Consider the following 21515-nt stretch of genomic DNA (forward strand, 5'->3'; position numbering starts at 1 on the left):
GGTGGCTGCTTCAGAAGAGGCATTGGCCAAGCACAATAGGGCTCTGGGGCACCAGGGTTGGGCTCCGCCTCCCAAAAGTCCCCGACAGTTTCCCCACCTGCCACTGGGGGCATGCGAGGATGGGGAGCGACCTGGCCTTTCTGCTGAGTCATGCCATCTGGACCTCACAGCCGGTGAGCCAGCAGGTCAAGCCTGATTGGGCCCATTTCTCACAGGAAAAAACTGAGGCCCAAGGAGAGGAAGTGACTTGCCAGAGACCTCAGGGAAGTCTATGGGCAGAGCCAAGATCAGAACCCAGGTATCCTGTCTCCCGAGTTCCTTCTCCAGCCCCCAGGCTTGCCCCAGCCTTTGCAAATAATAGAGACATTAACAATGATGACTGTTACGAGCACCTGCTATGTGCTGGCTGTGTTCCAGGCACTTTACACGTGCCACAGGTGTCCGTTGAATCCCCACAACAAGCTTATGAAGTAGGCACTATTTGTCCCCTTTATAGGCAGAGGAGTTGAGTCTCCAAGAAGTGCAGCGACTTGCCCAGTATCCCTCAGCCGGGAGTGGAATAGCTGGGAAAGGCGTGGTAGAGACCACGGACGTGGGAGCCAGGCAGCCTACAGTGGCACTCACTGCTGTGTGACCTTGGGTAAGTCACTTTACCTCTCAGTGCCTTGGTTTCCTCATCCGTAAATGGGGATAATAATAGTTCCTAGCTCCTGGCATTGTTGAGTGAGCACTTGCAATGCGCTAGGACAGTACACAGCATAGAGTAAGAGCTGAGTGTTTGTGGTGGGTTGAACAGTGCCCCCTCCAGAATCCATGTGCATCCCGAACCGCAGAACGAACCTGATTTGCAGATGTGATTAGATAGATGAGGTTTAACTGGATGACAGGGGTTCTAAATCCAATGACCAGTATCTTTATAAAAGAATGGCGAGGGAAACTTAGACACAGGGATACAGGGACACAGAGAGAAGCACGGGGAAGATGTGGCGTGAAGCCGGAGGCAGAGATGGGAGGGACGCAGCGACAATTCAAAGATCACCAAGGATTGATGGCAGCCACCAAAAGCCAGCAAAAGGCAAGGAAGGACTTTTCCCCAGAGCCTTCAAAAGGAACATGGCTCTACTGAAAACTTGGTCTCAGGTGTCTGACCTCCAGTGCTGAGAGAAAACACATTTCCTAGCAGCCCTAGGAAACTAATACAGTAGTTATTAAACTTAAGGTTTTATTTATTTATTTATTTATTTATTTATTATTTTGAGACGGAGTTTCACTCTTGTCGCCCAGGCTGGAGTGCAGTGGTGCGATCTCGGCTCACTGCAACCTCCACCTTCTGGGCTCAAGTGATTCTTGTGCCTCAGCCTCCCGAGTAGCTGAGATTACAAGTGCCCACCACCACGCCTGGCTAATTTTTGTATTTTTAGTAAAGACAGCGTTTCACCATATTGGCCAGGCTGGTCTCTAACTCCTGACCTCAGGTGATCCTCTCACCTCAGCCTCCCAAAGTGCTGGGATTACAGGCGTGAGCCACTGCACCCAGCCCAAATTTAAGATTTTAAATGAGAACTTTTTAAAACCCAGGTCAGTTGTCTGTGAGCTCACACTCTTGCCAGCAATACCACAGGCCTCTCTATGAATTTCCCTTCTCCAGTGGTCAAAGCTACTGTCCTTACTTCCTCCCTGCTTTTGGCATGGAACATTCCAGACTCTCAGCCACCTCTCTTCTAGAGCTGGGAATGACCCCTTCGGGCAGGCAATCCCAAAAATAAGACCGCTGCTTATGTGAGAATCAAAGGATTCCCCCGTGTAGTCAGTACAGAAACAAATGGTGTATCATGTCCCTTCTGTAAGATTCAGTCAGTACATCCCTCTTTCACTGGTATCCAGAACAAAAGTGTGCTTCTATTCATAAATGTGTTTCCTTTGCTCCGTCACCCTAACCTTGGCCAGTGATTAGATTCCCTTCTTGCTTTGGCTGCTAGGAAGCTCAAAGCCATGATGTAAGTTTAAGCACAGTTACTATCTTGGTTTAGCTTTCTGGGACAGTTATCTTCGTGTTCCTTGTGTTCACAAAGCTTCTCAGTCTTTGATGTTTTAGTTAATGATGGTAGTGAGGAGGTGGTAGCCCCCAACTTCTCCTTGTTCTGCATGATATTGGAGGTGTCTTTCCCTCGCTAAAGACCACTTTCCTTATCTGTGAATGGAAGAAAACAGTTCTTGTTCTGTCTGTCAAGAGGCCAAGAGAGACAATGTGTGAGGAGGTGTTCTGTAAACTGTCCACTGCCTTACCTGTGTGGTGGTTCAGGGTGTCTACCTTTGGAGGAGGCAGGCCTGGTACAAGAATAAATAAATAACAATGAACCATTAATAGGAATAAAATCATCCTACTAAGCCTGCTTACAGTGCACCAAGATGGCTCGCTGACCTTCGTGTTGGGTCTGCATGACTCCGGTTATCAACCCCATGGTCCAGATGGGAAGCCTGAGACGTGCAGGGGTGGAGAAGCCCCAGTCCTAGCCTCTCTTGGACAGGGCTGTTCATTCAGTCGCACAGCCTCCCCTGGGGGTGGGGAGAGGCCCAGAGGATAAGTCCAGGATATTGATCTCTTCTCCTGCCTCCAGGAATGTTTGTGCTCCTGAGATTATTAACCCGAGCAAACAGAGAGAGTAAATGCTGCCAAGGGCCACTTGGACTTTTGACTGCTTTTTAAAAATTAACCTTGGGACACAAGGTTGCAAGACCAACAGCGGTCAGAGAGCTGCTGCCCCCTCTTCCCCTTCTGGCTGCTGGGGTGGGAGGATGGAGGCTCTGGGGTCCCTGCCCTCCTAGGGGGCCCAGGGGTCTCAGAGTCCATGGGAATTGCTAGGTTCTGAAACCATTTGGTTGTGGGGGAGGGTCTTGCCCCTCACAGGAGACCTCAGAACCTCAGGGGTGCCCAGTGCAATACGGAATAGAGGCCTCGATTTTCAGATGCACATACTGGGGCTCAGGGAGGGGATGGGACTTGGTCAAGGTCACCCAGTGTGTGGCCGAGTTGGGGCCAGATAGGCCTGACTGTGGCACCCAGGCTCTCCCCTCATCATTTATTCTTGTGTCTACTTGTTCTTTTGCCAAATACCCACTCCATGCTTGGTGCTGAGGACAGGATGGGCATATGACAGGCCTCCCAGAGCTCCCTCGAGGCCTGGGGTTGGGAAACAGATGAGGTGAGAAGACGATAAGACAGGATGGTTGCTGCAGTGATCGGGGAAGCAGGGGCCAGGACAGGGGAGTCAGACTCCAAGAGTAGGAGTGAGCCAGACAACAGTGCGGGGGGGTGGGTGCATGGGGGAGGGGAGTGGGTTCCAGGCACAGGGAACAGCAATTGCAAAGGCTTTGAGGAAGAAAATAGAAAATTATTTTAATTTTTATCCAAAAAATACAAATAAATCCACAGGTCTGGAGCTTGGGGACAGAAGGGAGTGGTGAGAGTGAGGCTGGGGAGGTGGCTGAGGTCCAGTAGGTGGGATCGTGTTGCTGGGCCAAGGGGTGTTGCTTGGGAGTGCACAGGGGGCGCTGGTGGGTTTTCAGAAGTCAAGGCCAACCAGATAAGTAATCAGGAGAGATCAATCAGGAGGTAACGTAAGCTGGAGACCCAGGAAAGCAACTCCTTCGGAGATTTTCCAGGAAGAAGGAAGGGGCCGGGCCAGGGCACTAGGACCCAGTGACTGGACCCACAGGGACATCAGGGACATTGACTGGGACTCAGACCAGAGGGTGTGGTCAAGGTTTGAGTCCTCCTCTGCCAATGGTGGAACGATAAGATGACTTTCTCCGTGACAGGAGGCCTTGCCTCCAATGTCTGACCTTGCTCAATTTCCACGGCCTGGTGCCACAGCCTGTCCACTTAGGGTCCCCATGGCGTAGCTGGAGGTGCACAGCACCCATAACTCCATGACTGGTGATGTGGAGGAGTGTTCTCACTGCCCTGTGATTTCTAGGCATTGTTACTCATCCCTACACCTCCGTCCCAAAGAGCAAGTCCACCCAGAGACTTGAGTCTGAGTCCTTGTGGCTTGCTGGGGGACAATGGGGCAGTCACTTCCCTCCAAGGCTTCAGAGCTGACATAATAACTGAATGAGGGTCACTTGTGAAAATGCACCCCAAGTGTGTAGATTCATAGGACCCCTGTCATCATAGGCACTTGGTACCGCACGTGCTCCAGCTAAGGACTCCATACATTGCTGGAACTGCACTAAGGTGTGAACTTCCCTTGTCCACCAGGGGGCAGCAGAGAACTTCCAGAAAGAACCACCAGGGTTTGCTCACAGATTGTTCTGTACAGATGGAGACAGAGGCCAGGAGCAAAGGCTCAAAGAGGTACAACGCGGGTTCGCGCCCAGGCTTAATTGCCCCAAGCCTACTTAAAATCCCCTGGTGAGTGTAAAACATTTAGCCTCTACCTTGCCCATCCCTACCCTGCTAGAGAGCTTGATGCTTGGTTGGGGCCCTTAAAAAAAAAAATAGTTTTGCTGGGGAACCAGAATTGGGTGCAGTTGCTGCAGACCACGAAGGCTACTATAACTTTACTAAGTTCTTACTGTCTGCCAAGTCTACGCAGAGCACTACAAGAGCATGTCGTTCTAAATCCTCTATTAAGAATCCCTTTGGAGTGGAGTGGCTCAGGCCTGTAATCCCAGCACTTTGGGAGGCTGATGGGGGCGGATCACCTGAGGTCAGGAGTTGGAGACCAGCCTGGCCAACATAGTGAAACTCCCATCTCTACTAAAAATACAAAATTAGCTGGGTGTGGTGGCGCACGACTGTAATCCCAGCTACTCGGGAGCCTGAGGCAGAAGAATCATTTCAACCCGGGAGGCAGAGGTTGCAGTGAGCCAAGATCACTCCATTGCACTCCAGTCCGGGCAACAAGAGTGAAACTCCATCTCAAAAAAAAAAAAAAAGGATCTTTTTGTGGGGTGGTGGGGAGGAGAGCATCAGGAAGAAGAGCTAATGGATGCTGGGCTTAATACCTAGGTGATGGGTATATCTGTGCAGCAAACAATCATGGTACCTGTTTACCTATGTGGCAAACCTGCAGATCTGCACATGTACCTCAGAACTTAAAATAAAAGTTGAAGAAAAAAATAATCTTATTATGCTGGTAGCCCCATTTTGCAGGTAGGGAAATTGAAGCTAAGACATCAGGTGATCATGCATTGAAGGTCACCCAGACATTAAATTCAAACCAAGATCTGTCTCTGTTACACTTAAGGCACTCTGCTGACCCTGTCTCTTGTCTCTTGGCTAGATCTTAGGCCATGTTTTTTAGACACCTGGAGCTGATGAGTCTCCCTTCACTGGACTCTTCTCAGCCGAAGTCAGGCCTGTTTCTCCCTTCCCCAGCCAAGGGTCATCTTAGGGTCTGCTATATCAAGTCCAGACCCTCTTTCCCTCCTTGGGGCCCAGCACTGTGCTGGGTGCATAATAGGTGCTCAGCCAACAGTGCTGACTAACTTACTCAGAACCATGGGAGAGATTTAGTTCAGATCCCAAGAAGGACCACCCACGCAGAAGACAGCTGAGGGAGACTGGGGAATTGGACTCACCACATCCAAAACCCCTTAACCTTATGTTCAATGAACGAGCAAAGGAAGGAACGACTGGGCTCTCAATGGCAAAATTTATAAAGCAAAGACCCCTTGCTCTGTGGTGGCTTGTCCTTGAGTCATCAAATTTGAGTTTGTCTGTGTATTATGGCCTGGAGTACCCCCAAGGCATTGTCTGGCATGCTGTGATGATTAAGCTGCTGAACTTTATATCCAGACAGACCTGGGTTCCAGTCATGACTGCAACCCTTTCCTGCCTGTTTGATCTTAGCTAAGTGACTTCACCTTTCTTTCTCTTCTGTTAAATGCGGTTAATAAGAGCTCATAGGGGTGTATGAGAATTAAATGATGAGAAGCATGTCATGTCCTTGCTCCTTGGAGAGAGCTTTGTCAATAATAAACGTTGGCCCTGGGTCGGGGTGCCCTTAGATGTTATCAATCCAGGTTCCTGATTGCAGGAGTGGGTGGCTTAGCCTGGAGAAGCACTCCTGCCCTTATAATCTTTGGAGCTCAGAGTGTCTTTGAGATCAGAGCGCCCTGGGGACAGAGCTTGTGGCCCAGGATCTAGCTCCTTTTGCACCCCTGAGGAAAGGGTTACCAAAGAATAAACTTCCAAAGGCCTTGTCTGTGTCCAGGAAGGGGACACAGGCATATTCCTGCTTGTTGCAGGCCAATCTTATTGTCCATTGAAGCAGGACCTCCAGGGACCTGCCCCAACTCCTGGCTGACCGAGTTGATGCAACCCAGCATCTCTGCAAGGACTAAATTGCTCTTTCCTGAAACCACGAGGCAAGCTGAGCTCTCTGGAAATTCCCACAGGCCTTTCTTCAGTGAAGACAAATGGATTTCTCTGAATCAGTTGCCTTGGAAGGGCAGTGAGAACCCTTCCCTGGCTCTTGCCCTTGGGCGACAGAGTCCTTCTTTCCACTTCTTTCCCTGGAAGAATCTGCGTTAGGAGGGTCTCCCTGGAGGAAGGAGCCAGCCGAGCTGGATGTCAACAAGTTCATGAGTCTGTAATAATGAGAGTCCAGAAGTTGACAGAATTCCTCCCCCACAAGTAATGATAGAATGTTTGTGCTGAAAGCATCCATTAGTAATAATAACAGCAATAACAACTAGCATTTATTTAGCACTAACGATGTGCCAGGCTCTGTTCTGAACAGTTTATACGAATTCACTTCTAGTTCTCACATCATCCCCTGTGAGCATGTATTAACTCCTCATAGGGTAAACCAATTTTATCCCCACTTTACAGAGGAGGAAACTGGGGTTCAAAGAGATTCACTCTTTTGCCCAGCCTCCCACAGCTGGTATGTTGGGCAGATAGAGGGTGAGAAAGGGAGCAGGTTTGCCCAAAGTTCTGTAGCCTGGAGACCACGGAGATGTCCTGCTCCACCCAGGGCTCTGCCCCATGGAGAAAGGCTGGGCTGCAGGGCTGCACTTCTAATTGTCTAGATTCCAGCTCAGGCACTGGGTAGTTTGTAAAGAATCCCTTTGGGGTTGGGGTGGTGAAGGATCCACCACCGGCGGGGAGGTTGAGAAAGTCCCTTCCTCTGCTTTGTCAAAGTGCCTCTGCATGGTCTGGCCTTGCTGGATTGTGCCGGGCTTTGGTGGAGAACAATGTCTCTAGGAAGGCACCCCAACTATCCTCAGGGGTTCCTAAGTTGGACAGAAGCTGATCCTCTACCTGTCCTTCCTCCGTGGTCCCACTGGGTGGCACCTGGCATGGTGGTTGAGGCCAGCCAAGTTCAAATCCCGCTTCTGCCACCTACTGGCTGTGTGACCTTGGGCAAGTTCTGAGCCCCTTCCTGCCTTGGTTTCCTCACTGCAACATGACAATACTGACAGTAGCTACTTCTCAGAGTTGTGAGAAATGAGCGAGTTAACACATGGCAAGCGCTGGGAGCAGTGCCTGGCACCAGATAAACTTGCTAATTGCTATTATTTATCCCCTTGCCTCCTGATTGTCGCTTTGCTTGTCCTTTCCCCCACTTGGTTGGAAGCTTCTTGAGAAGAGGGCAGTGGCCTAGGGTCAGGCTGGTGTCATTTTATCCAGCAGAGGTGGCCTGGCCTCCAAGTAGGGGCTTGGTAAACATGTGATAATCAGGAGAGCCATACACTGGATGAGGGTTCTTGAGAAAGACACGTCTGCCCAACTTTCAAAAAAGTCCTCTCAAAGGTCTTCTTTGCCAGCCCGTGTAGATGCCAGTGATAGCCAGGCATTTGTCTGACATACGCAGGAGGTCTGTGTCAAGGCAGGCTTTGAACCCAGATCTCCAGATTCCAGTCCTGGTCTCCAACCCCAGCACTAATCCATCTACAAGTTCCAGTAGCTTCCAGTCTGTGGTTCATAACAAGACCACGCCTGCTTGCCCAACCTGCCCTGCCATGCTTGTTTGCCTAAAATAAAGGAAGATGAGTCGCTGGAAGCTAAACAAGAAGATAGAAATGGAAAAAGGACATTGAAGAGGACACAGAATATGCCATGAAGGGGCTGAATCCTATCAGAAACGGGCTGGAAATGAATATGAATTTGGAGCAAATGTGTCATTAGGCAAAGAAGAGAAAGACCTTGAGGGAGGGAAAGCAGGCCCATTTGGGATGCTGAGAGAAGGCTGGTATGGCTGAAGCAGCAAGATGTTCTTGGCAAAAGGGTCTTCACTCTCAGAATGACTCCAAGTTTTGGGGTCTATCTGGGAGTTGGCCCCCCAGACAAGACCTCACAAGTACAAGTGTCCACAGGAGTGCTCTTCTAGAAGCTTGTGCCATCCAACTGCAATGCTTTCTGCCATGCTCCTCATTGTGCAATGAGAGGGGGCTGAGAGTTGGGATCCCCAAGGATCTGGAAAACTCAACCAAGGATCTGGGCAGCCAGCACTCTAGAAACCCATGGGTGGCCTTCAGAACTCTGGTGAATGTCCCTTCCTCACTACATCCCTGCCCAGCCAAAGATTCCAGAGAATCCCTCCCGACTTGTCTACAGTGTTTTAAAATTTCAGAAAGATCTTCTAGGGGTTTGGAATCCTGGAAAATTCCTGTAGTGTCTCAGGATTTCCAAGAGCTTCCCCCAATTCTAATGTTCCAAAGTAGCAGAGACCTTCTTTTGACAGTTCGTAAGAACTACTACCATGTTTCGGGGTCTAGAGAACTGCCCCCAAGTTCCAGCAATCTGCAGAAGGCCTGTAGATTGCAGGGCTCCAGAAGTGTCCTTCTGAGTCCACAAGTTCTCGGTAAGTACCAAACGAATTTGAAGGGTCTTGATACATTACTGGGATCCTTTAGAATTCCCCCAGGGTTTAGGGATCCTAGAATTATGGCAGCTCTAGAGGGAGGATGCTGACTGTATTAGTCTGTTCTCATGCTGCTAATAAAGACATACCCAGGACTGAGTGATTTATAAAGAAAAAGAGGTTTAATGGACTCACAGTTCCACATGGCTGGGGAGGTCTCACAATCATGGCAAAAGGTGAATGAGGAGCAAACGCCCGTCTTATGTGGTGACAGGCAAGAGAGCATGTGCAGGGAAACTGCCCTTTATAAAACCATCAGATCTTGTGCGACTTATTCACTATCATGAGAACAACACGGGAAAAACCCAGCCCCATGATTCAGTTACCTCCCACCAGGTCCCTCCCACAATACATAGGAATTATGGGAGCTACAATTCAAGATGAGATTTGGGTGGGGACACAGCCAAACTATGTCACTGACTGAGAGATGGATGCATGACTTATGAGACAAGGGTAGTGAAGGCCAGTCTCCTTGAGTCCTACGGCTCTCTCTGGAAAAGGGTTTTGCCAAGCTGGAGTGTGAACTGGAACCAGGAAACTGGAAAATCGTGGCTGGTTCCAGCGGGAATCGTCCAAACGTGAATGAACCAGTGAGGCCAGGGTCCCCCTGGGTGGTCCCCCTCCATCCTCCCAAGGCGATTAAGGAAAGCTCTCACACTCTCACGCTTGGTGCCAGGGCCTCCTCTGCCTGTGGCTGAGGACCTCCCAGCAAGCAGGCCCACAAGGCAGTGAGATAAGGGTTCTGGGGAGTGGGGAGGAGCCCAGGCAGGAACCTGCAGAGCCACCCAAGCTAACGTGGCATTGAAATTACCAATATTAGAAAATAAAGGCTTTAGGGCACTCATCAGGCTCAACCTCCCTGTTCAGGTCTCTGTACAAACATCACCTCCAGCGGAACTCCCTGCTTAGGACTGCACCCCTGCCCTGACAGAGCTCTACTCTCCTGCTCTATTTTACCCCACAGCATTTATCACCAACTGACATGCCACGTATTTTGCCCTCTTTCTTGTTTATTGTCTGTGTTCCATGAGGGTAAAAGTTTTATGCTTTATTCAGTGCTAGCCAATAGAAAGCAGGTTCTCATAGAAGGTTTGCACTGAAAGCATCCATGAGTAATAATAATAGCAACAACAACTAGCATGTATTTAGCACTAACGACGTGCCAGGCTCTGTTCTAAATAGTTCTGATCAATATATATTGAATGAATTTTTTTTAACCTGATTGTCAATTCCATCAAATTGTCATGTTGACTAAAGGCTGCTTTTGGCGAAACTGTCTGCAACTGGCAAAGCTACATGCTCCACTCTTTCCACGTGTCAGGGAATTTCATTTGCAAGACAGTTTTGTAAAGGGGTACTGTTATTGTGTTCATTCTGGGTATAAGTGACTTGGGCTCAGAGCAGTTGAGTCACTAGCCCAGGGTCATTCATGGGTTTGAGCTTGGGTGGCTCCGTCTGTGGCTTAACCACAGCCTTCTCTGCCTGGTCCGGCTGCCTGTGGTATCTGGCTGTCACCTTCTGTCCCTGGGCTCTGCCTCTACAGATTCTGGCCTTCCAGGAAGCCACCACTGTTGAAAACCTCTAATGTCCAGTCACAAGTGTGGTCTAACAATTCCTGGCCATGGGGGCTCCAACCCAAATGGACCCCACCAGTCCCAGCTTCAGGCACCAGCCCTGCATAGACTCAGGAGCCAAGGGCCTGCGGTGGGGGAGACCCAGAGAGGCCCAGCAGCCTGCCCCAAGTCACAAAGCACACTCAAGCATCCTTGAGACACCTTGCTCTCATCTTTGGGTCCTCACGCCGCTGGGAAAAAGGGGGCACATTCCCAAAGCTAGTTTCCATAATGATGGGTAGGAGAGCACTGAGTCTTTCCTTGCTTGGTCCTGCACCGGGGAGTGTGGTGGGGTAAAGGGATCCTGATTTCCTCAGGCCAGGTCTGAGAAGCACAGTGGCCAGTCCGAGTTCTGTTCCAGATGATGGCTGTGACCGCCCTCCAGCAACCCCAGCTGCTCCCTGGCTGACCCTCTGGCCTCAGCCTGCTGCCTCCCAAGGGCTCCCCAAGCCTGTGGCTAAGGCTGGCCTGCCCGGACCTTGCCTAAGTCCAGGGTGTGGGTCTGAGGGGATGCCCAGCCCGAGGCCCAGCTCAGGTACTACTGACTGAGGTGTCTCATCTCCTCTGTGCTGGTCTCTTTATAGTCCCCCATCTCCAGCTCATCCTTGCCAGTCAGGCCACCTCCCACAGGTGGCCAGCATGACCTAAATACAAATCTAGCCTGGTAATGCCTTAAGACCCTTCCATGGCTCCCCTCTGCCCTTGGCACAAGCCCAAACTCTGGCTGTGGCCTGGAAGGCCCTGCACTTCCTGGCCCTGACAAGCTTTGGAACCTCAGGGTCTGTAGCCGTTGCGTCCACAGCCCCTCCACCTTCCCTTGAACCAAATGCTGTCTACCCTCCTACAAGCCTTCGTTGTGGCCTCCTTGGGAAACCTTCCCTGACCCCCTCAATGATCACTGGTCAGGTGACCTTCCTTTGTGCCTCCACAGTCCCTTGGGCTTCCCCCAGCCCATGTGAGGTTGTAAATGCCTGTCTGTCCCCCACCAGACTCTGAGCTCCCTGGAAAAGCCACCTTGGCCCTTGTCTTAACTGTCACCTTATAGCTTGATTTGCAGTTGATGCCAGCGGTGTTTTTGCTTTGTTGTTTTTCAAGGCTGGAGTGCAGTGGTGTGATCATGGCTCACCACAGTCTCAGCCACTTGTTTTCAAGTGATCTGCCTCAGCCCCCTGAGTAGCTGGGACTATAGGTGTGTGCCGCCATGCCCAGCTAATTTTTTATTTTTTGTAGAGACAGGGTCTTACTATGTTGTCCAGCCTGGTCCCAAACTCCCGGGCTCAAGCAATCCTCCTACCTTGGCCTCCCAAAGTGTTGGGATTACAGGCGCCCAGCCATCAGTTGTTTGTTGAATGAATGAACAAATGAATGAACCATGTGGGTCTGTTTCCCTAACTATAAGTGAAGAGTTAGATTAGCCTCATAGCTCTTTCTATAATGGGCCCTCTCTCTCCTTCCGGTAATTCCTCATGTCATACCTGGACTTCTCCATGACCACAGACCCACTGTATCTGATATGGTTTGGCTCTGTGTCCCCACCCAAATCTCATGTTGAATTATAATCTCTAATATTGGGGGAGGGACCTGGTGGGAGGTGACTGGATCATGGGGGCAGATTTCCCCCTTGCTATTCTTATGGTAGTGAGTTTTCACGAGATCTGGTTGTTTGAAAGTGTGTAGCACTTCCCCCTTCATTCTCTCTCTCTCCTGCTCCGCCACGGTAAGATGTGCTTGCTTCCCCTTCGCCCTTCTGCCATGATTGTAAGTTTCCTGAGGCCTCCCAGTCATGCTTCCTATACAGCCTGCAGAGCTGTGAGTCAAACCGCTTTTCTTCATAAATGACCCAGTCTCAGGTAGCTCTTTACAGCAGTGCCGAGAACAGACTAATACAGCATTTTACTGGGCACTTATGCCATGAATCAGCTATTGCTCACAGCCTTGACCCTCACTAGAACTCAATGGGAAGGAAGCCGTGTCCCCCACTTAACTGACTGAAAACCAGAGTGGTCCAAAGAGGGAACAGGGCTTGCCCAGAGTCCCAGCGCAGATCTGTGGCACAAGAAGCCAGGCCTCCTGATCCCCACCAGCACCAGGACCCATAGTGACACAGAGTAAGCCCCTTGACCACCCATCTCCGTGTGCTCCAGGCCAAATCAGTTTCCCTCATGCCTCCTTCATGGAGATGCTTGCCATTCAATACCCCCCCGCCTACCCAATGGCATGTAGCAGTTGCTTAATCAAAACTTGTATAATACGTGAAAGGAGGCCGGGCGAGGTGGCTCATGCCTGGAATCCCAGCACTTTGGGAGGCCAAGGCAGGTGGATCACAAGGTCAGGAAATCGAGACCATGCTGGGTAATACAGTGAAATCCCATCTCTACTAAAAATAATAATAATAATACAAAAATTAGCTGGGTGTGATGGCGTGTACCTGTAATCCCAGCTACTCAGGCGGCTGAGGCAGGAGAATCGCTTGAACCCGGGAGGCGGAGGTTGCAGTGAGCTGAGATCGTGTCACTGCACTCCAGCCTGGTGACAAAGCTGGACTCCGTCTCAAAAAAAAAAAAAAAAAAAAAAAAAAAACATGAAAGGAGATGGGAGCTTGGGATATTCCAGACTGGAAGGGGACACAAATCTGTGCCAAGAGTCCTAGCCCTTCCTCTCTCTAATTCCCCACAGGGAAATGACTGACAACCCCAGAGGATAGAACCAACCAGACTTGGAGCTGATGCCTCTCTTTATTCATGTATTTCATCCCCTGCTGCCTGGTTTCTCCTGAATCCCCTTGCTCCCCTAAATAGCACCCCCAGTCCCCGCCCCCAGCCCAGCTGCAGGTGGAGTAGCAGCTGCTGTCTCCATTCAGCAGATGGGCAGACTGAAGCCCAAGAGTGCGGAGCCCAGTCTGAGGTCACACAGCAGTCTCCTGGGTTCCCACTTGGCCTTCAACGGGGAGGGAGGACTTGGCCTGGGCTCCGTGAGCCCTCACTGCAGGGTGGCTGGCTGCGGCCACGTCGCAGGGAGCTGCCAATCTGGTCTCTGAGGGCCTCCAGTCTCTGGGCCAGCTTTGGAACCCCAGCCCCACCTAAGGAACAGTGAGACTCGAGGCCTGCCCTCTCCTGGGCCCTTCCTCACCCAGGTCCATCTGGGTCCCAACACCCTCTGGAGAAGCCTCAGGGGGTAGGTACCCTCCACCCTTCCCCCTACCCCACCCCCATACGCCATGGGCTCCAACATACAATCTGGGCATGCAGATGCTCCTAAAAGAGAATTCCAAGTTTGGGAAGTAGAAAGATCTTAGAAGCCACCTCTCAACACCCACTCCATTTCAGAGATAAGACTGAGGCCTGGAGAGGGTGAGTTCTACCCCAAGATCACAGAGAACATTAGGGGCCCCTCCCTCTCTCCCTTTTTCACCTCTGAGCCCTGGTGATGTCTTCGGGGGCCTCACGGGCAGAGGAGGTGCAGAAGGTACCACCTCCTCCTCCGTCAACATCTCAGCCAGGACTCGGGTCTGAGTCCAGTCACTGTGACTCCTGGGCCAGGGTGAGTTGGGAGATGGGAGGTGAGCCTTTGAGTTCCCCAGACCACCCCCCTCTGACCTCAGTGCCCCAGGCAGGGACCCACCTCTCTCTTGGGCACTTGGCAGAGCCAGGGCTGCATGGGGGTGCCCAGGGTGGGGGCCGGGCAGATGGGGGCTTGCCACCTGAGGCCTCAGGGTCCAACACCTATAGCAAAGACCAGAGTCCACTCTGAGTAACCTCAGTCCTGCCTCTCTGTGTCCTACTTACCTGGTGCTAGCCATGACACCCCACCATGTCTACCCCACAAGGTACCAAGAATGTCAGGATGGCATAAAGGGGTGGGGTCTTGGTCGCCTTCTGTGTGCAGCAGGTGGTTCTTCTACCATTCTCTCCTGAGACTAGAAGCCTCCTGAGAGCAGGAACCATGTCTGGTCTATTTCTGACTCCTCAGAGCCCAGAAGAGAGGTTGGTATAAAGCAAGGAGCTTGGGGAGTTACTGAAGGAGTGAGTGAATGTACGATTCAGTAAATCCGTTTAAGTGAGTAGATATGTGAGTGAATGAGTAAGTGAAGGACAAAATGAATTCCTGGCCCTGACAGGGCAGGGTGAGGCAAACAGCTATTTCAAACCAAGGCAGAGGGAGCCCTAAGCCAGCCATTCACTCCCCATGATCCAGCCTGCAGCCCTGGAATCCCTGGGGCTCTGGATTGATGACTCCTAGATCAAGGTCTCCAGTTCTCCCAGCCTTCCCTCACTCCCACCATGGCCTTTCCTACCTGGGGCAGGTGGTGCTCCCTTGGCAGGCAGGCCCAGTGGGCCAGGGGCACTCGACACAGTGGGCAGATGTGGCAGCAGGGGCAGGAGTAGAGGGGTGGCAGTGCCTGCAAAAGGGTGTGTCAGAGACTCCATGACATCCCTACTTGTCACCCCTCCAGGCTGGACAGTGAGACTCACGTGGCAAGGGGGAGCTGGGGCCATCAAGCAGGGACATGGAGGGGTCAGGCCAGGGCCCCGCTGGTGACGGTAGTAGGCAGAGAGCAGACGCCTAGAAAGAACAATAGGGTCTGTGCCTACAGCCTCCAACCCTACCACCAAGCTGGCTTTCAAATCCCCTTCCCAGCTAATACTCCTGGATCCTGTACCAGGTACCGGGCCCTGTTCTCAAGGTTTTACATGTTAACTCATTCTCTCTGATCTTTAAAACAAGCCTATAAAGTAGGCGCGACGATGACCCCCGTTTTACAGAAGAGGAAACCCAGGCAGTGAGAAGTTAAATGACTTGCCCCAGGTGACACAGCTAGTCGGTGGCAGAGGTGGAAACTGAACCTAGTTGGTCTGAATCCAGAGGCCAGCCTCAAGCATTTCATTAAGCCATCCCTTTTCCCAGCTGCCCTCTGTCCGGAGGCCTGGCTCCAAGCTAGTGGCTCTGCTTACCTCTCTAGTGCATGGACTTGCTGGGCCAGGATGCGCTGCTCATTCCGGGCCAGGTCTCGGCTATTCTGCAGCTGGCTCTTTTCTTTCCTAGGGGAGATCACAAGCCAGGAAGGGGTAGGAAATGGGCCTGGGGTGGGGCATCAGTCAGCTCCTCCTCATTGCAGCATAGCACCAGCTCAGGAAGCAGGTGGGGACATAGGGGAGCCAGGGACGGGGAGAGGAGGCAGCTTGGCAGAAGCAGCCTAGCAGTGATGGGTGGGGGGCAGCATCCCTCTGGCTGTGGGCTGGGCCCTACCTGAGCCTCTCATTCTCCAGCATGAACTCCTGTAGCATTCCATAGAGGTTCCGCTGGGCCCAGGCCACCCGGGCCCCACTGAGCCCTGAGGCTGCAGGGAAGCAGGAGGTGGTGAATCCACAGGAGCCCCAGACCCTATCCCCATACTACTCTTCCTCCAGGGAGCTCATACCCTTGCAGTCCATTTGATCCAGCTGGAACTGCAGGTGACGGTTCTCCTCCTGGAGCTGCAGCATCTCTGTCTCCAAACGCTGGGGCTGCTTTGCCACAGGAGACTGTAGGGAGAGAGGCCCAGAGCTACCTTCATGGTTGTATAAGTCGTGCACTGCACAAGAACTTCCGGGTGTGGGAAGTAACTGGGGCCTAAAATCCAGCCCATGCTTCATTCGTCAGCCTTGCATCTTGGCACAAGGCTGTATCTGCCTGGAGGGGGCACCTTGTCCTAACTGCACTGTCCTGGAGGGCCCCACTCTGAGCTGGACTCAGCTCTGAGTCCAATCCCAAACTCAGTTCTGTCCAAACCTTGGGCCAGATAATGATTCCAAATGAGATGCCATATTAGGCCCCAAATCAACTCCCACTTGACCATGATACCAACTGAGCTAAACCCTGAATCATATCCCAACTCAAACTCCAATCCTAGACCTGGCATGACCCTGGCTGGGACCCTGACCCCACCCTATACAACCATGACACCATTTCCAGGATTCCAACCCTAATCCCAACTTTGACCCAGTCCAAGACTTCAATCAAGGGACTCAGGCTCCAACTCCTGCCTGATCCCCCAGCATCTCCACGCCTGTCCCTCAGCTTGTGCCTGCCTATACTCACCTTGCGGGCCTGCGGCCGGGTGGTGACCCGCTGAGCTCGGCTTGCATATCGCAGGGTGCTGAGAGTCTCAGGAAGGCACTGGGCTGAGGGGGACACGCAGGCCACCTGGGGAGTGCACTCCCCCTGAGCGCTCCTCTCTGGGGGCCCCTTCCTCAAGACCCAACCTTCCCTGCCAGGCCCCGCTTAAGTACCATGAGGGTGACCCCGCGCCCTCCCAGTGAGTCTGCCAGCAACTTGGTGAGCTTGCTGTCCCGGAAGGGGATGTGGCTCTGCTTCCGCTGTGGGTCCAGCAGCAGGGAGATGCAGTGACCTGGGGAGGGAGAGAAAGAGTTAGGAAGGTTACATCGCTTGCCCAGGGCCACCAGGCTGGGACGCTGCAGAGCTGGGCTCTCCAGCCAGGCCTGTGTTGCCCTAAAAACCCATCTTTCCACATGATCTCATGACTCAGTCAGATTGGTCTCCACTACCAGACTGGGACTCTTCGAGGGCAGAAAAGGCCCTGTATACCCCGACCCTCAATGCCCAGCAAAGTGCCTGGTACTCAGGCACTCAGCAGGAAACCTCTAACAAATGGATTGTACACAAAGGAGTTTCGCGGGCATCTTGCATGCATGCCACAGAGGAATACTGAGGGCCCAGCCCCTGAGGATCTCTAGGTCCGATACCCTGGGGTGGGGTCGGGGAGAAAGCTCAAGTCCCTTCCCCTTACTGGGCCTCAGTCTTCCCAGCTGCACAAGGGACATGCCAAATGTCTCTGAGGGTTCATCTTCTGCAGTTGAGTGGTTCTATTTCCCAAATTAGCATGGAACTTTATACACCCTTAGAGTTTATAGATTCATAAGCAGTGTTTTACGGAGGGAGAAGTCAACAGCAGAGCTGGGGCCAGAATGGGGCCTCTGGTTCCTGGATTGCAGCTCTTTAACCCTCTTCTATTTACTACAACTCCTCTGGTACCCCCCGCTGTGGAGAGCTGTGAGCCAGGCACAGAGGAGAGACAGGAAATCACACCGGTGGCCCCCAGGTCTCACCTAGGGCCAGCAGGCTTCGGTTGATGCTGTTAGCCTCAAGCATCAGCTCCCCACGGGATCCCGTGGCTGCTACCTTCTCGCTGCCTGCCAGGTCCACAAAGCACAGCTTCCCACCAACAGGGGCCTCCCCGGGGTCCACAGAAGGCATCTGCTGGGCCTGAGGGATCAGAGCTTCATGGGGACTTGGGAGGGACTGTCCCCATCAAAACCACAAGGTTATGGGACCAAGGGTTTCCACTATTACCCCCCATGCACACCCAAGTTGGTTTATATGTCCAGACATAGACCCTTGCTGGGTGGCCCTGGGTAAGCACCTTCCCAGGCTGGAGCACTCACAGTTTGACGGCTGATGTAAAGGGTGAGCAGGGCATGGCTTCGGCTGGAGGCCTGGTTCAGGGTGTGGGCTGAGCTCCTTCGACGGCTGAGACCTGGAAGGGAAAAACTTCAGGAGCTGGACCTGGTAGGAAGAACAGGTCATCATCAATGAAGAAAAAGGAGGAAAGGAATCCTGGCGGAGGGGCCAGCTTCATGCAAAGGCAGGGAGGCAACAAAGTGGGTGTTGTTCAGGGAACGATGGGATGTTGGGTCCTGCTCTAGCAGAGATGGGTGGATGGAGGATACAGAAAACTGAGCAGAAGAATGACAGTCAGATTTGCATTTTATAAACATCTCTCCCACTGCTTCGTGAAAGGGGGGGGAGAAACTGAGGCAGCGAGATCAGCTGAGAGGTGTGGCACAGTGCTGGGGCCAGAATCCACAGTCAGCGTCTCCAGTGCCTGCCAAAGGAGGGGTGCCCAATAAATACTTGATTTTAAAAAAAGAATGAGGCTGAAAGGGCCTTTAGTCTAGGCTAAGAGGTATGACCTTGATCCTCAGGGCCCTGGAAGGGTGGAGGGTCTGGAGGCAAAGAGAGATGGGGTTTGCAGCATAGAGGAGAATGGATGGGCAGGGGAGAGCCTTGAGGTGCAGAGACCACCAGGGAGCAAGAATGAGACCTGGCTGAGGCTGAGGCCCTGGGCTAGAGAGGAGAGGGTGTGAAAGGAGTTTGGAAGGCAGAATTAGCAGGCCTTGTTGGCAGTGGGGGGAGGGGGTACCCTTGGGCTGTGCCTTTGAACTGTAGTTTACTGGTCCTTCCCCACCTCCCCCAGGAGTCATTTCTGAAGCTGCAGCTGCAGTCTAGGCCCCAAGTCCACACTCAATGAACAATTGAGGAATGGGCACCCCTACCCACAAAACTCCCCGCTGTCAGCACACACCCGTTTGCAAAAGTTCCATCAGGGCCTCCAGACTCCCAAATTCCACCACCCGCAGCTGCTCCACATAGAAGCCCCGAGTCTTGTTCCAGCGAACAGGGAGGGGCCGGGGAGACCCCAGGCTCAGCAAGTCCCGAACCTGGGAGGGGAGGGAGGAGGGTGAGGGAAGGGGATCTGAGTCCACCCACCCCCAGATCTTACTGACAACAGTCCCCACCGCCCCTTCTGCCCTTTGATCCAGGCTCCCTGGAAAGAAGCGCTCCGTTTCCTCATGGGCTGTCTTTCTATTCCTCGAATTCCCTCACCTGCTCATTGTAGATCTCCAGATAAGAGGCGCGAAGGGTGACAGGGGCACCCAGGTGCTGCACGCGGTCTAACAGCCAGGCGAAGGTCCTCTGCATGATGCCAGCCAGGCTGGGGGGTACGGGCACCCCCTCCCCCTGGGGGCAAAACCAGCTGAGCCATCGTCATCTCCACAGTAATAACTACCCTCTGTAGCTCATGTATGATATCGTGCGCCGGGAAACGTGCCAAGTTCCCAAACAATGGCTCATTTAATTCACAGTCGGCACTGTCACTTCCATTTTACAGATGAGAAAACTGAGAACTAGGAAGGGGCCAAAGTTGAAGCCTAAATGCTCCAAATTGGGCAAGTCCCTTCTCTTTGGTCCTAAGCGTCCTCGTCTGCAAACAAATGGGTCAGGCTGCATCGTCCCAGCCCCTTCCCTCTGGGAGTCTGCGCCGCCTGCGGCTCCCCAGGGCTTCCAGCCCACCCAGACCAGCCCCGCCCCGCGGGGGCTCCGCCGGCGCTCGCCCACCTGGGGAGGGGGTCCAGTCAGGGTGTAGGTCTTCCCGGAGCCCGTCTGGCCAAAGGTGAAGACAGTGCAGGAGAAGCTGCGGGCGGCAAGGGCGTGGCTGGAGTCGGGCGGCTACCCGGGGTAGGGGCTGGGGGTGCTTCGGGGCCCCGTCAGGCCGGGCGCGGAGCTCAGGCGAAGCTTCACTCACCCGCGCAGCGCCAGCTCCCCCAGGCGCCGCACGCCGCACGCCCGGAACACGTCCTCCTGCGTGCGCGCCGCGTCTAGCACCGCACCGAAACGGAACGCCACTTCGGGACCCCCACCTGGAGGGCTCACCTGGCGCGGGTGGGGCGGAGGAGCGGGGCACTCTGGAGGAGGGCGGGGCACCCTGCAGGGGCGGGGCACTCTGGAGGAGGGCGGGGCACCGTGGAGGAGGGCGGGGCACCATGGAGGAGGGCGGGGCACCCTGGAGGAGGGTAGGGCGCTCGGTGAGGCACTCGGTGGGCGGGCACCCTGGGTTGGGGGTGAGGGGGGACACTCAGTAGGTTCGGGGCATTCTGGGGAGGGTGGGACACCCTGGAGGGGCGGGGCATTCTGGGGGGCGGGCACCTTGGGTGGGCGGGCACTCATAAGGGGCGGGGCACTCGGAGGGGTTGGCGCGGCGCACCCTGGCGGAGGGCTGGGCACCCTGGAAGGGAGGGGCACTCTGGGGAGGGTGGGGCACCTGGGAGAGGACCACTCCGGGGGAGGGCGGGGCCTAGGGCAAAGTTGCCTGGGGGAAGGGACCTGGCGTCCCTGGGATTTTTTATTGGGGAGACAGAGAGATGGGTTCCTCACCTGCAGAGTCCGGGTCCCTGAGCAGTGCAGCACGCTCTGCTGCCCTCGACGCAGCTCGGCCGCGCTCATGGGACGTACCCTGGGGCCCGACAGAAGGGCAGATGGTACATCCTGATGTCTTCATCGATCCCTGCCTCGCCCAGGTGCCTCCTAGCCAACTTATACCCACCTGAGTACCACCTGGATGGGCGTTTCCGGCCCCTCTGGCCCTTTCTCCAGGCTCCGCGCGAGATCCCTGTGGGCAGCAATGCGAGTTATCATACCTGCACCTAGCGGCTGTTCAGGACTCCTCGAACCTCTCTGAAGATCTGCTTACCCGTCGGGTGACCCGCGTTCCTCCATGTCCTGCTCTGCACACGGAGTTAGCTCCGCCCGCGTCTCCTTTATTTACCCCCTCCCAATACCCTCCCTTCTCCACAGCACTGGGACTGTCTACACACATCTTGCATTCCCACCCCATCCCCCATCCCAGGCAGCCATCCATCCGGAAAGACTCCAGCTGCCCAGGGCTAGCTCGTTAAAGATTTACCTTCCTCACCCCTGCAGTGGAGAAAGTCTCTCCCAAGCTAGGGGACCCCTAGCTAGGGGGTTCTGGAGTCTGAGGATCCCTTGCTCTTGGCCAGTCCTCACAAGAGGGACCCGTGGGACCTCCCAGACCGGCCTCCTTTGTGACCAGATGGGGATACCTAAGCAGATAGGAAGGACTCAACCAAGGCCACAGAGCTAGCCTGCACAGGACCAAGCTTTTCCCACCCTCTCCACATACCCCCCACTCCCACCCCCAGCAGCTCAGCTCAGGGCCCAAGAAGCGTCACAGGTCTCAGTCAGCTCTAAGGACGACCTGGCTGGATTGAGTCTCTGAGCTGACCTGAGAACAGGTTTCCAAGCATCTGGTAAAACACTGGGGCACCTGCCTCTCTAATGCCAAAGTTAATCCTAGGCCAGCATGATTGTTTAACCCTGTCCTAGTCTGGCTTATGAGAACAGCAGAGATGTCTGTGAATGTGCAGGGATGGGGCAATCACTTATTCTG

At 53.6% G+C, this 21515-nt stretch overlaps 1 protein-coding gene across 1 annotated transcript; it reads right to left on the reverse strand.

Annotated features, from left to right (window-relative positions):
* Window positions 1-13205: 13205 nt before the first annotated feature.
* KIF12 (kinesin family member 12) lies at window positions 13206-20604 on the reverse strand. The gene is made up of 16 exons (XM_030817677.1): window positions 20483-20604; window positions 19667-19742; window positions 19154-19288; window positions 18852-18987; window positions 17932-18023; window positions 17596-17752; window positions 16759-16877; window positions 16568-16672; window positions 15909-16011; window positions 15737-15827; window positions 15442-15528; window positions 14962-15052; window positions 14784-14888; window positions 14111-14211; window positions 13901-14019; window positions 13206-13568 (listed from the first exon to the last, which is right to left on the reverse strand). Exons 3-16 carry the CDS (start codon window positions 19247-19249, stop codon window positions 13429-13431), a joined length of 1542 nt encoding a protein of 513 aa, XP_030673537.1. The 5' UTR covers window positions 19250-19288; window positions 19667-19742; window positions 20483-20604; the 3' UTR covers window positions 13206-13428.
* Between the last annotated feature and the right edge of the window lie 911 nt (window positions 20605-21515).

Source organism: Nomascus leucogenys, chromosome 8, assembly GCF_006542625.1.
Source record: "Nomascus leucogenys isolate Asia chromosome 8, Asia_NLE_v1, whole genome shotgun sequence".
Taxonomy (NCBI): Eukaryota; Metazoa; Chordata; class Mammalia; order Primates; family Hylobatidae; genus Nomascus; species Nomascus leucogenys.

Excerpts from the sequence above, each read along its gene's own strand:
- KIF12 (XM_030817677.1), bottom strand. The coding sequence starts at position 19,249 with ATGCAGAGGACCTTCGCCTGGCTGTTAGACCGCGTGCAGCACCTGGGT. Across the intron at positions 16,878-17,595 it reads CCGAAGCCTGCTGGCCCTAG|GTCACTGCATCTCCCTGCTG; the intron begins GTGAGACCTGGG and ends CTCCCTCCCCAG. Across the intron at positions 13,569-13,900 it reads GACATCACCAGGGCTCAGAG|GTGGGGCTGGGGTTCCAAAG; the intron begins GTGAAAAAGGGA and ends ACTGTTCCTTAG.